The 14,159-nt window shown below is 42.9% G+C and overlaps 1 protein-coding gene across 3 annotated transcripts; it reads left to right on the forward strand.

Annotated features, from left to right (window-relative positions):
• Positions 1-1,443: 1,443 nt before the first annotated feature.
• LOC108096937 (taurocyamine kinase-like) lies at positions 1,444-14,147 on the forward strand. Of its 3 annotated transcripts, XM_017198891.2 has the most exons (18): positions 1,444-1,653; positions 2,880-2,939; positions 3,387-3,547; positions 3,626-3,937; positions 4,811-4,981; positions 5,055-5,146; positions 5,358-5,508; positions 5,876-6,229; positions 7,749-7,919; positions 8,155-8,301; positions 8,393-8,546; positions 8,635-8,792; positions 9,668-9,788; positions 12,415-12,486; positions 12,855-13,385; positions 13,447-13,710; positions 13,771-13,868; positions 13,923-14,120. In XM_017198891.2, exons 1-18 carry the CDS (start codon positions 1,593-1,595, stop codon positions 14,103-14,105), a joined length of 3,261 nt encoding a protein of 1,086 aa, XP_017054380.1. In that variant the 5' UTR covers positions 1,444-1,592; the 3' UTR covers positions 14,106-14,120. The 3 variants fall into 3 exon arrangements, with proteins under 3 accessions (XP_017054380.1, XP_017054381.1, XP_017054379.1); XM_017198892.1 differs by lacking the exons at positions 1,444-1,653; positions 2,880-2,939; positions 3,387-3,547; ... (8 more) ...; positions 8,635-8,792; positions 9,668-9,788 and adding an exon at positions 10,245-10,385 and having other exon boundaries at positions 13,923-14,147; XM_017198890.1 differs by lacking the exons at positions 1,444-1,653; positions 2,880-2,939; positions 3,387-3,547; ... (12 more) ...; positions 13,771-13,868; positions 13,923-14,120 and adding an exon at positions 10,245-10,385 and having other exon boundaries at positions 10,620-12,571.
• The last annotated feature ends 12 nt before the right edge of the window (positions 14,148-14,159 follow it).

Raw genomic sequence — 14,159 nt, forward strand, 5'->3', positions numbered from 1 at the left:
TTAACTTTGTTTTTTCTTCAGATTCACAAAGGGCCATTAAATGGCAATGCAAAAAATATTGACATATAATGATAGTGAAATTGAAATTGAAAATTCGTTTGCGGGGATCCGCCTTCACTTTTCAATATTGGCTACACTTCAACTGCTCGCCTCCCACCTGGGAAAATTTTGTGCCTTTGGTAATATTTGTGTAGGTTTTCTTTTTTGGCGTTCGCATGCAAACGATGGCAGCAATTACCAATACTCGATACCAAAAAGGGTAACAGCAATCAGCCAAACATTCACACACAAAAACACGACATTCGCTGGTGTGCGTGAAGGAAAAAATTAGATAAAACACCTACGAAACGCTGAATATGCCACAGTCTGCAAGGAAAGCGCGCGCCGTGCAAATCGAATAGAAACGAAAACTAAGCCCAAAAAAAAGGGGGAAAAAGGAAACGCGGAAAGCGTCGGAAAATCGGAAAACCAGAAAAACAGAAGTCGGAAAAGTGAAGTGTGTGCAGGATTGTGATTTATTAATGGTGTTTTGAGTTGGAATTTAATCTCCAGAAGGGTCAAAAGGAAATATCCTTTGGGGACATCCTGTCAAGTTCAATGCACCTGCATCCGTTGCACTTTATAAAACCGCAGAGCCATGAATAATTTAACGATGGCTTAAAAACTGCTGTGAAGTGCAATCAAAATCTAATTAATTGAAGACATATATAACCAGCTAATTAGTTTTAAGCCCAGACTAATTGGCACTGACATTTTCATCGCTCCTCGGGGAACGATTAAAATTTGGGTCAGTGGTTTACTGGTTTTGTTCTTTTTTTTTTGGGGGGCAGGAGTGACGAAAAACCTTGGAGGCCACTCACGCAGCTCTCCTGGGAAACTGTGTCAAGTTGGTCTTAAAATTTTGACCACACGCAAGTGCGTACTAAATATATTGTTGTTGTGGAATTACTCATCAATTGGGTTCGAGGAGCACGTGCTGTCTTTCTTCCAAGGACCTTGGGGCAGGACGCTCTGACCTGTGCTCCCGTTTTGGTTAGCATTTGTGTTTGCCCATTCCGATAATATGCCCATTCGAATTCGAAAAATCGATTCACAGCTAATTGGTTTGTTTTCAACGTGTTTCGTTTGGCTTCATTTTATATTATTTTTGGGGAACAAGACTTGCAGCAGGCAATGTCCTGGCAAAGTGCAGTGAATTATATGCCCTGGCAAATTGTAAAATAAATAAATAAAACATAAAACTGAACACAGGTTGTGACTCTCAGTACGCCCCCAAGCCACAGTTTTCCCACCTTTTTTCCGTACTTTCCATTGAGTATGCATACACGCAAGGACCTCGTTGTCCTGTTGTCCAGTTGAGCAGTTGCCCAGTTGAGCAGCTGACCAGGTGCAATTGTCAATTCAGACGTCGTTGAACTTGCCAGGACAGCGGTTCATCCAGCTCTGGGATTTCGGAATTTTAAAGGAATAAACTATTTTGCAGTGCCAAGTGAACAAATAAATAACAAATGAATCGCGATTGGGGAGAAGTGCAGAGTCGCGGACTCTAGTAATTCACTATCCTTAAATAAAGAAGAAGAAAAATTGTAGCAATGCCTCCGAAACGACGCAGAAGATTCCAAGGACTCTACTACCATTCATCGCCGCCAAAAGGTGAGTGTGGAGTGAATACATGAATACATATCCATATTCATTCATCCTAATTGAGGGAAATTGTGGTGACAACACGCCAAGGAGAGGCGCTGAGAAGTTTCGGTGTTTTGTGTGTGTGTTTTTTGGTGTTGTGGCCAAAATTTGCATATTGCGTGCCGTTAAGGGTGTCAGCTCAACAAGTTACAATGGCAGGGGATTTGCGGGTTGATTGCCACATTAAGTGGCAAACACTAATGCGCCATTTCCGTGGCACTTTCGAGCGCTTTTTATTGCCACTCAACCGTGTGTGTTCTTCTTTCGGCCAGGAAAATGGAATGGAATGGAAATTTAATGATTCACTGCGCGGCCAACTAATTTACATGTCACTGCTCAAGAAAATTCCTCAAGGTGTTGGCCCAAAAATAGATGGAGGGGAAGACCTTGACATATCAGTTTTTGTGGGTGTAAGGGTCAAGAAAATAAGTGGAATTATTCTGGCTAAGAAATTTCCTTTCATGAGGAAGTGTTTTCTTCTTGGTTCCTGACAGTATGCTATGGAAATTGCTTTAAGCTTGTTTTTCCAGAAGTTCTTTCTCTGTTTTTCCATGCGAGAAGTTTTCCCCTTGGAAGTAGTAAAACTAAAAGTATGCAATGTATTGCACATTTTCTCACGAAAAAATCTACTAAGAGATAATAATGAGGACCTTAACATTTAGTTTTTAAAGGTTACAGAAAGGGTCAAGTATTTCTAGTAAAGAAGGGAGTTGTCCACACAAATTCTTTAGAAGTTTTCTCCCCAAGGAATGCTAATCAAGCCGAAATCAGCCAAATAGGAATTCTATTTTCAACATATTTGTTTTGGGGTAACACTAATGAAAACGTTGACTTTTTCGCTTTATATAACACAACAATACACACACACTCATACACCGAAGAGTTATTTATTCATGTCAGAAGTTGGAAGTGCGCGAACAGGACGCAATTATTCCTCCTTGCGGTCGAAGGGTTTGCGGGTCTTGACCACAACACAGAGACCCGAATTCAACACCTTTCGACCTGGCCAAGAGAATTAGTTTGCCAACGCGGCTCAAGCTAGCCGGACGCAAAAGAAAAGCCAAACCCCACAAACAGGTAATAGAAAGTAATAAAGGGAAAAGTAGGCAAGGGCTTATACCTTATCTGGATTATTAACTATATCATTGCACACAATTGAGCTCATAAAATCAAGATGTTTTCCCCCGTTGCAGTCATGCCGATGAATGGACAGACAGGTGGCCAAAATGGACGCAAGCGTCGCGACAACGAAGGTGCGTACTTAAAACATTAACACTGGTATTTCCGCATCCAGGTGTTCGATTTCCAAATACCACACTAAATTATTCAGCCAGCGATTTAATATGTTGATACGGCGAACGAAGGGCGTTATCCAGTTTTCTTTTTTTTTTTGCACTGCAAAAAAGTTTGGCGCCGACCTTGAAGCATTTCAAGTTGGCGAAACTTTTCGCCGGGCGGAAATTGTCTCAAGTTTCCACTAATGCCACTTTAAACGAGTCGGAGTCACAAACTTGAGCATTCATTGCATTTATTTTTGTTTTAATTTAGTTTTCCAGTTCGGCTTTCGTTTTCTTTTTTATTTCGGCAAATTGCATGCAAACACGAACGAGGGCGAAAATGATTGGGAAATCGCAAGCAGTTTTTGTCGGGGTATGGGGTTTAATTTCCACGTTTTCAATTTCCATTTTGTCGGCTAATAGATTTCTCGGTGAAGTTATCCACCATACGGATCTGGATCCACGAGAAGGACATCGGCAAGCTGACTCGCATTTTGTGGGCGGGCCAGGGAAATCGTTTGAGTCAACAAGCCAGCAACAATGGGCGTGTGAAGCGTTTCCTGGCCGCCGTGCCCCACGTCATGGTAAGAATAAAGGGGGGTTCTAATTTATTTTCAGCTTAAAATATACCTATATATGTATACCTACCACCTACAAACCAGAATGCCATCAAAGATCTGCATCAGGCTGTCATCGACAACAATCTGGAGACCGTTCAGGCGCAACTGGAGCCGCCAGTGCCAAGTGCCTTGGTTACTTGCAAGGATGGCAATGGCCTGAATATCATCCACAAGGCCGCCGGCTTGGGCCACACCAAGATCCTGGAGTACCTGGTGGGCATTTGGCCCGAGGGCGCCCACGAGACGGACATCACTGGCAAGACGCCGCTCCACTGGGCCGCCAGTGCCAAGAACAACATGCGCTGCTACACTCTGCTCACTCAAGCGGGCTGCGACGAGGAGGCCGTCGACTATGTGAGTGGGTGAAGTGGGTGGAGTGGGTGGTGGGTGGAGTGGGTGGAGGGTGGAGTAGTTAATGTGAGAAGTGGTGGTGTGTTAACTGTTCGACTGGTATAGTTCCCTTGAATAACAGCTTATCTTAAAGTAAGAACTTTTGCTTTGGGTTACTAGGTCTTTAACTTTATACTTACAAAGTTGTAAGCTATGCAGAAAATGGAAGTTCTTATAATGGAAAGGCAAAAATATCACAAAAAATGTTTACTGCTTATCTTAAAGGGTTATTTATTCTCGAGAATAGTTAAAGTTAATTTAAAGTTTTCAATGGATATTAGTTTTTATGAAGATGAAAATAGAATGGTTTGCAATAGTAAAATTAAAGTTGTGAACAAAGATTAATCTAAATAGTATTCAGAAAAAAAATAACTAAAGTAGTTTCAGGAAATTATCGACCAACCCTTTTTAATTTGACATTCTCTGTTAATCTAGAAAGTACAGATAATTGCACAGATTTCACAACCTATATTATAGATGAAGTATAGAAATGCATTAAGAGTAATCTTGCAGAATAGCCTTAAAAATAGGTAGAGGTCTTATAAAAGAAAAGTTTGAATTTTAATGAATTTTTTAGAAATTTACTTTTGACAGAAGCATTATTTCTTATTATAGATGTGAATAGCTGATGATTTTAGTGTTTATGAACAATGAATTCTCCAAAAGACTATTTATTTTTGCAATATTTTTATTAGAAATTTTGAAGGCTAGAATCGAACCCCCTGTCACCAGAAATTAGCAGTAAAAATCGATTTAAGCCTATGGGGGTGTAGGTGATAGCCCTTTTGTTTGGTGCTCATGCGGCAATTAAAATGATTCATTGGGGGGCAATTTCAGAAAATGAAGACACCTTCGTACTATCGCCACAAGCCGCACGAAATCGAGCGGGCTTTCCTGGTTTATGTGCCGGATGCTCCGCGTGTTTCCCCCGACAGCGCCACCGATTGGGAGGCCTTGAGCGATGACAGTGGACTGGAGAACGGTGCTGGTGGGGATGCCAGCTCCAAGGTGAGTGGGTTGGCCATTTCCCAGGGAAATTCCCACACCTCATTTTCTTTTCCTCCTCCTGTCTTTCCTTTAGAAACTGGACATCAAGGTGCCGCCTGCGGTGAATGGTCGCAAATCGCTGGATGACAGCCTCGAAAATACCTCGGAGCTGGACACCAACGATGGGTGAGTGGTTTGTTGGGTGGTTCACTAGTTAAGTGGTTGGTTTTTGTGGGTTTTAGACCCCAGTTAAAAGCTTAAATCTGGCTGCCTTTTGCTAGCTAAATGCGCTGCCTTTTTGATTTGTGTTTCCATTATTATTTTTTGGTGTGTGTATTTATTTTTGGAGGGGCATGGCTTTGAGAGAGAATATTTTTTTTGCATTTTGCAATCGCAGTACGAGTGCCAATGATGAGGATGAGGACCTGTCCAAGGCGGATGTTGATGCCGAACCGGAAGCGGAAGCCGGCTCGCCATTGCAACGCCGACCGGAAACGCCGGCCACTTTCAACACGATCAATGGCGACGGCGACGAAAGCGAATCTGAGGTAAGTTCCGCCGCCTTTTCGACTTTATTTTTTTCCCCATTTTGTTTGCTTTCGATGGTTAGCGGCTTGCTTGCACCTTTCGAAAAAGAAAAGAAATGGCTTTCGGTGTTTGCAACTTAATTAGCTTCTCGGTTTTTCTGGAGACTCTGTGAAAGTAAGCCATTGTCGGCTCCCGCTTTTCCCTTAATCCTTTTCGACACCTTTCTCTCGGCACATTGCGCTTTTTGTTTAGAGCCCAAAAAAATACATAAAAATATATTGAATACCCTACCCGCTGTGTAAATAGGCTGAGATCGAAGGAGCGTAGTAACGAAAAACTGTTGAATCACTTGGAAAGCAATCAGTCGACAATTGTTTACTTTTACAGAATATTGCAAGAGCTGTAAGCGCTGATGGCGAAGGCGAAGGAGGTGGAGGTGCTGAAGAAAACGGAGTTGGGCAGGACAAAGGAGGAGGAGGAGGAGGAGAAGGAGGAGGAGGAGAACAGGAAGCGGCAATCGTGGAGAATGGAGATTCACCGGAGGATCAGCCGGCTGAAGCGGAGGAAGTGGAGCCTCCGGCAGAAGAAGAAGAGAGTGAGCTTGATGGAAACAAAAAGACTGAAGAAGAGGAGCCGGAAAAGGAGGAGGAGAAGGAACCGGAACCGGAAGTGGCCACCATGTCCGTAGAAGAGAAGGAAGCCGAGTCCGATAACGATAACGATAACGATGACGACGATGAGGTACAGATGGGCGTGCTCTAAGTGTCCTCGAACGTTTTGTAGTTTATTCACGTTTTGTGTGTGCCGTTTCGCTCAACCCATTTAACCCCCCTCTTCAATGTGAACCTGTACAATGAAACAAAGCTATAAACCTAAAAAAAAAAAACAAGTAATATATACCAATCAGCTGCAGCAGGCACTAGAAATTCCATTCATACTAATTTGTTTCACCACTGCAAGAGCCACGCAACAACAGCAACTTCAGCCGCAACCAAATCAGCAGCAAAATGCGAAACTTTAGCAATCAACTTCAACATAAGCCCGCTTAGATAATGAAATTACTGAAACCTAGCGAAACTCTTTATACTCTCTATAGATACTTATCATACGTATATATATATTATATATTTTGTAAAGCAAGTGTGTGCGTTATGTTCTCCTCTTTCGAAAAATACAGTTTGAATAACAATATAATCGTAGACGTAGTCAAAACCAGTAACTAACCAATTAAAAATGGAATGCAAAACCTGCAACTTGTGTCTTTTGTTTATCGTTTTTCTAATGCACCCGAGACCCAACAAATTCGTGTGTGTATTTGTTTCCGTTTCAGTTTTCCCCCTTGTATCTCTTCCTGTTCCGTTTCCGTATCCGTATCCATATCCGCATCCGCATCCGAATCCGTTTCCCTTTCGGTTTCACTTGAGTGTGTGTTTGTTTGTTGCCTTAGATCGAATCAATGCCAGTGTCTGCCCCCAATTTGTCCCTATCGATTGGCTAAAATCAGCAGCTGTTTGCCCACAGATAGACTTTGTAATAATGCACATACTGCATATATATATATGGAAATGCAAAACATATATGTGCAGGCCCAAGTTTTCACTTTCGCACGGCTGACATTTCGACTGGGGAGAAGGGAAAAGGCTTTCCTTTCCGGACGGAGTCGGTTCTCAACTGTCAGAGGCATCCAGTTGTTGGTGGGTCCGAATGGGAACTGAACATGCAAACGTCAAAACAGTTGCAGGCATTAGATATATGATATACGATATATAGCAAATAATACCATACGTACCGTATATAGAAAGTTGTTGCAGCAAATGGTTGCAGTTCCCCCGAGCGATTTGTTAAGGATAATCAAATGCAGTTGTGGGCGTTGCTTATGGCAGTTCTAATAACTATTTTCAGCTGCAATGTAATAAAAAAACAAAGGAACCCTAGGCGTATGCGTGATATTGCGTATACGCCATGCGGGCTTTCATATAACTTCATTTAAATTGAGTGCTTACGTGCCTGGCAGACGTATTAATTAAAATGTTATACGCTTAATGGGATTAATGATCTTTATTATAGGTTCTTAATAAACGTTAATTTTTAAATGGGTTCAGAACTGGCATTGTCACCCGTAGAAGCACTTAGTCCTTGTACAAAACAAACGTAATCGTGTTCAATGTTTTTTGTGACTCTGCACCTTGTAGCCATGTCTCCAGCTCACTGTCCAAGTAATTAAACATTAATCCCTGAGTGGTGAAATAAATTTGAACAGGATGTTGTAGCTTCGGGCAGCAAAGAAGGAGATCCACAGGAGCAGGATCAGCAAACTGGAGGACAAGAGGAGGACGGCAACGAGTCCTTGACATCGGCATTGGCCATCGAAGGCTTTGTGCAAGGATCACCCGAGGATTATACAGTTCAGTCTCAAACTGCAGTAAATGAAGTATACAATGCTATCCCTTTTTTATCTCTCTACAAACTATAAACGCCCTTTGTTGCTGGCTCACCTGGCTTGTTTTTGGGTTCGCACCAAAGTCACTCATTCAGCAAACCATCGAGTTCAATTGAAAACCCGAATCATCACCCTTAGCGCTTTCAATGATGCACTTTGTTGTTGTGTTTTTTGCATCCACATTTCACCATCTTATGGGAGATGTTGTTTGTAATCCTTTCTGCAGGACGAACGCATCAAGCGAATTGTGGAATCCGGGGACTTGGAGCAACTGGCCGAAATTGTGCTGAATGGCGAAGGTGGCAGCTTGGTGGGCTTGAAGTCGCAGGAAGCGGAAATCCAGGCCTTTCTCAACAACGTGCCCACTTATATGGTAAGCAAACCGAGGGACAGGAAGGAAGGGGGCCACTTTGGGGCTCACTAATTATGGCATGCATCATATTATATTTTCTCTCCTTTGGCAGGAGAAAATACATCGCGTGCACGATGCGGCACGTGACGGAGGTTTGCTGGCATTGCAGCAGGCTCTGGATCGCCGGAAGTTCGCCATCGCCAAGAACGACATATCGCCCAATGGATCCACGCCGTTGCACGTGGCCGTCCTCTTCGGCCACACGGGTGGGTATTCCCTCGCCCTTTTATTTCATATATCCCCACCTACCTACCTATAAATGCATGATTGGTTTTCCACCATCCGCCCATTCAGACATCGTTCGCTACTTGGCATCGCGTTTTCCGGAGACCATGACAATTACGGATAATGACGGACGCACGCCGCTTCATTACGCAGCCACAATTAAGGACAACGGCCACTTCTACAACATGCTCCTGCAGTTGGGCGCCAATCCAAAGGCACTCGATAAGGTGAGTCGACCAGGGAGGGTAACAAATTCCAGAACTTTCAGTGAAATTATTTGAGGTAACATGTATGGTGGTTCTGGGAAAAACTTTTTGGGATAGAATATAAAACGATTTATATCAAGAGGAAAAGAAAAATTGTTAAATGTGATATTGGCAATTTATGTCCAATAACCCCTTTTATTAACCAATAATTTTGTTGTTTATCAAAAGAAAGGAAAACAAACAAAATTACAATTTAATTTCTGCGCATATGTTATTGAAAGTTTGTTGAGTGTTTAATGCTAATTTTAGGCTTTGCTTTAATAGCTAACATAATATAGCATTATCTTTATTTTAAAAGGCTCAAATTGACAGAATCATCCAAAATAGAGTTGCACGCTCATTTTCTGTTGTAAAGGGAAATACCATATTTTGGCTTTATGTAAAGTTTGTTTTTGTTTTTAGGGTTCGTTAAAATTAAAATTAGACAAAAGAAATTAGATAATTTTAAACTAAATTACAGACATAAGTACCTTTCCCTTGTTTCGTGATGTGCATATTTAATAACTAAGCTATATATATACCTAAAACCAAAAGAACAACACAACCTTTGATACCAAAAAGAGAGCTGACATTTAAGAATAGAGCCCCCATATTGAGTTCCCAGGGAGCAAGTGCACCTGCTCCCAACGCCACCAGCATTTAAAATGACAAATGAAAATTGTTTTTAAATGACTCACCCGAAACCGGAATTGAAAGTGGGCCAAGGCCTCCGCTTGACTTTCAAATGTCTGTACAGGCAGTGAGTGGGGTTCGAATCGAATATACCATAAATTTGTGATTATCCCGAAATAAATAATGGAAACCGCATTTAAAATTCAATAACCAAACACACGCAGCTGGGCCACTCGCCCGAGTTCTACTTGGACAAGGACAAGGCGAAAAACATTCTCAACTACACCGAGCTGCTGAATATTTTCGGTGCCGAGGAGCTGGAGAACCAGTTGCTCAACGACCAGGGTAAGAGGCTAAGTGGCTGCAGCTGTTCCAGCTTGACCGTTCACCACCACCAGGCACCACCCACCCATCGAAGTTCCCTCGCATCGAAACCACTCACAAAATAACCCACAGAAACCACACAGAAAAACCACCCAGAAAAACCACCCATCCTGCAGTTAGTATTACATAGGCCATGCCGCTTTGCTTTGTCCGTGGCTTTAGTGGCCTTTTTGTTTTCACACTCGCTTTCGCTGGCCAACAACTACACACTCACACACACATTCAATCACTCACCAACACACGCATACCTGGGGTAAACCGAAATAATTAAATACATTTGTTTGCCAACTCAAACATCCGTTTTAAGGGGGCGGTGGTGGGGGTGTCTATAAACTATTCCCACACGGGGCTAACAGAACTCGACGCTGGCTTTGGCCAAGTCAGTCATCGATTTTCAGTCGCACCGTGAAGCACACACGTCCTTTGCTCCGCAGTCACACACTGCGTATACGTGTTGGATACTCGATTAGTTTGGTAGTGTTTTTCTGTCCGCCAAAATGGAGGGAAATCGCAATGAATTTTTCAACGAAATCATTGGCAATATTGATGAGATATTCGGTATGTAAGCTAATTGCACCTGCGCCTTTTTTCTCGACCACCAACCATCCCGCAAAGATCCTTTCATCCCTTCATCCTTTCGTTTTTTCGTAACACGGTGTTTTGCTGTTCGTATCCGTTTGTAATTGTGTCCTGTGTCAACGCTTTGGTGTTTGAGTCTGAATAAACTGATAATCGTAACACCCCCTAAAATCAAATGTAACCTATGCTGCGGATTCGGATTCCAATGAGCAGTTCCCGATGACCTTCATAGTGCCCGGCGAGAATTGCAGGATGGCGAGATATCGAGGACTTTGGAGCGTTGCTTCAGTGTCATTGCGGAATCGGGAAAAGTTCTAAGTGGCACAACAGCCTCGGCTTTGTCTCATCGAAAGCCACTAAGTGCCTCCTCGTTGCAACTTTCTGTGACCAGTTACCTAAGCAGATTCCTCAAGAAACCCGTCTACGAAAAAATAAAGAGAAGGCAAACCCGACTCGATCACAATCTCTTCGATGTCCTTTGGCCGGCGATGCGAAAGACCTCGAAGGCTCGTCACCTGGAAGAGGATATCAATTGTGGGATCATTGCTCCAGATTTCGATGTGTTTGTGGTGTTCCAGGAGTTCCTGGTTCCTCTGCTGAAGGACATGCATTGCCTGAGTATCGATGCGGATTTTAAACCTCAACCACGACTTGCTTACTTTCCAATGGATAATGGTGAAAGACTCAACACGGCGGCTTTTGTTTTCGATGATGAATCTCTGTTGGTCACCCGTTGTTTGGTGGAGGTCTCCAGAAATCTAGACCAGTTAGAGTTACCTTTGAATCTAACTATTGGCCAACTGGAGCAAGCGGAGCGACTGATGATGAGCAAGATTTTTACCACACATTTTGCAGATGCCATTGGTGAAACAGATTCCGGAAACTATTATACGATGACAGAACTTTTGGAAACTGATTCGGAGGTTACAATGATGCTGAGCAGTTTGGGTTTAATGATTCCCCTGCTGGACACCCAGGATTTGGTTCAGGCTGCCGAATCCACGGCTTTCAATGGTGCTTTATGGCCTTATGGTCGTGGAGTTTTTGTTAACTCCGCTAATAACTTGGCCGTGTGGCTTAATTGCCAGGAGCACTTGAGAATTATATCCACCACGAATAGTAAGGAGCCAGCGGATATGGGAGCGGCTTATACGAGAGTGGGAAGAGCAATTTCCTATCTGGAGACCCAATTGCACTTCAAGGAGAGCTACCTCCTCGGATACCTCCAATCCAGACCGAGTTATTTGGGCACTGGTCTTAAGATGACCACGATAGTCAAGTTACCCAACCTGATGAAGGAAATGGACAACCTGCGGCATTTGTGTTCCGTGCGAGGTTTGAGTATGGTGACCAATCGCCTTTCGAAACTCACAGTGCGCCTTGTAAATATGCAAAGCATGGGTGTGGTGGAATATGTACTTTTCCAGGACTATTGCACTGCAGTCACAAATATCCTGTCACTGGAAAAGGATATGTCGCTGACGAACTCCAAACATATTGCCACAATGCTGGTGAAGATCTTCAAGCGCAAGAAGAACAGCATTGTGGATCGAAATTAAAGGAATGAACTTGAATAAACTTCGGTTTTAATGTACATAAAAGCAAAGAATACCTCAGCACAGTAAATCTTAAACGTATATATATGCAAGTACCTATCTGATTGATATCTTCTTCGTCTCCTCATCTTAAATCTCCTCCGCTTACGCTGCGTTTTAACTCAATCCCCAATCGTAAGTTCCGCTTTCAGTTTCACCTACATAGTCGTGTTCGTGTTTGTGTCTCCAATCGAAGACTGTGATCCTGTCACGATTTCTATATGATTTGCAAGGTCTCTTGAGTTTCACCATCGGCATCCTCATCTTCGTTTGTTTACCTTTCCCTCCGCCCGAGAAATACACTTCCCCTCTCGCTTTGTGTACATAGATTACTGGGACTCGATCCGCTAAATGTGACTGAAGATATTCTGGGACTCCGGAGTCGCTAATTCGAGTTGCTTTTTTCCACACAGGTCAGGCGCAACCAGTGAGCTTTCAGGCCAATCCCATTTTCAAGACGGAGCAGGGAAAATACCTAGCTGATTGTAAGTATTCCTAAATAGTTGAGGTTTAGTTACGTGACAAAAATGTAACTACATTTCTTGGAAAAGAAATCAAAAGTAATTTTAGATAAGTTTTACTTTATTTTGTAAAGCCAACTAAAACCGAAAGCCTTATTGAAAAACAGCAGAATATTTTTAGGATAACTTTGGTTAAAAATGTGTGATCACAAATTATAAATAAATTTTTTAGTATTTTCCCCCAATATTTAAAGTTTATACCATTTAATATTAAGAGGTTTTGGTTTTTGGACTTTAAAGAAATTTTAGTTGATGATTAAGGTGAACAGTTTTTAGTGGTAGTCTATGGGTAATAGAAAATATTTGCTGATTGATGATACATTTTTCCATAGCTCTCGCCGATCCCTTGATCAAGGCCCTCACTGAAATAGCCAACAAGAGACCCAGAGATCCCGTGGCCTACTTGACCAACTACCTCCAGCACTTCATGGGTGATCGCAAGCCAATGACCGAGGTGCAGGTCCACTCGGGAAGCAGTACCAATTCCAATTCCACTTTGGCGATGGCCAAATCAAATGCCAGCTCGAATCACCGTCTGGGCAACACTCGAAATGGCCCTGGACCAACGAATGCTGATCTCATCGAACTGGATGCTCGGTCTTTGGTCGAGGAGGAGGATGCTGAAGGAGCTCTGGCCGCTCAGCATATGGAGGAGCGGGACGAGCATGGACAGAGCATGCTGCACTTCGCCTGTGCCCGTTCCCATCGCAGGGGTGCACTCTACACGCTTATCGAGGAATCGGGAATCGATATTACCTATCGAGATGAGTTGTATCGAACGGCGCGGGATGTATCGCTCCAAGCAAATCAACCCAACAATGCAGCCGAGATCGATCGATATGTTTTGGCTCAGGCAGTTATCGGTGGGTTAACTTAACTTTATCTTTGATTTAGAAAACAATATTAATTTCTTTTCAAAACCAGGTGATGTGGAACCCTTTGAGCAACTGGCTTTGCAAGGCTACGATCACATTCTGGATGTCGAGGATGAAAATGGTCAGTCCATTGTGGATGTCGTACAGTCCCGACAAAACGAAGCTCTTAGCGAATTTCTAAGCAATCTTCGTGGTTTGGAGGAGACTCGCGAGGAACTGCATCAGATGATCAGGGAGAACAATATGGAACGAGTGAGAGAGCTGACCGATGTTGCCAATGCCAAGTGGTTGGTGAAAACCAAGAATTATTATGGTAAAATTAAGAGGAACTTGTTTAATCAAATTTGATTGATATTGGTTTCCCAAACTTTAGGTCGAACCGCCTTGCACATAGCTGTGTTAAAGGAGTCCGAGGAATTGGTTCAGCACCTGGTGAAGATCTGTCCCGAGGCTCTGAAAATACCAGATAATGTAAGTAAACTTATTATATTCTTGAGTTAAGTTTAAAGCTATTGTAATTCCCAGCTGGAACGCTCTGTTTTGCACTATGCCATGGGAACAAATGCGCTGGAGAGTGTTAGCCGGATTTTGATTCAGAACGGAGCCAAGAGGACCGCCAAGGATTTGAAAGGACGACAGCCAAGCTATTACTTCATCAACAAAGCGGATATTCTACGTTTGCAGGAGGAGGAGGAGGAGAGCCGCTGAGAGAGATTGGGTTAAGCAATATGTATAGCATAGATTACTTTAAGCGTTATATAG

The sequence above is a fragment of the Drosophila ficusphila genome, unplaced genomic scaffold (assembly GCF_018152265.1).
Source record: "Drosophila ficusphila isolate 14025-0441.05 unplaced genomic scaffold, ASM1815226v1 contig_414, whole genome shotgun sequence".
NCBI lineage: Eukaryota > Metazoa > Arthropoda > Insecta > Diptera > Drosophilidae > Drosophila > Drosophila ficusphila.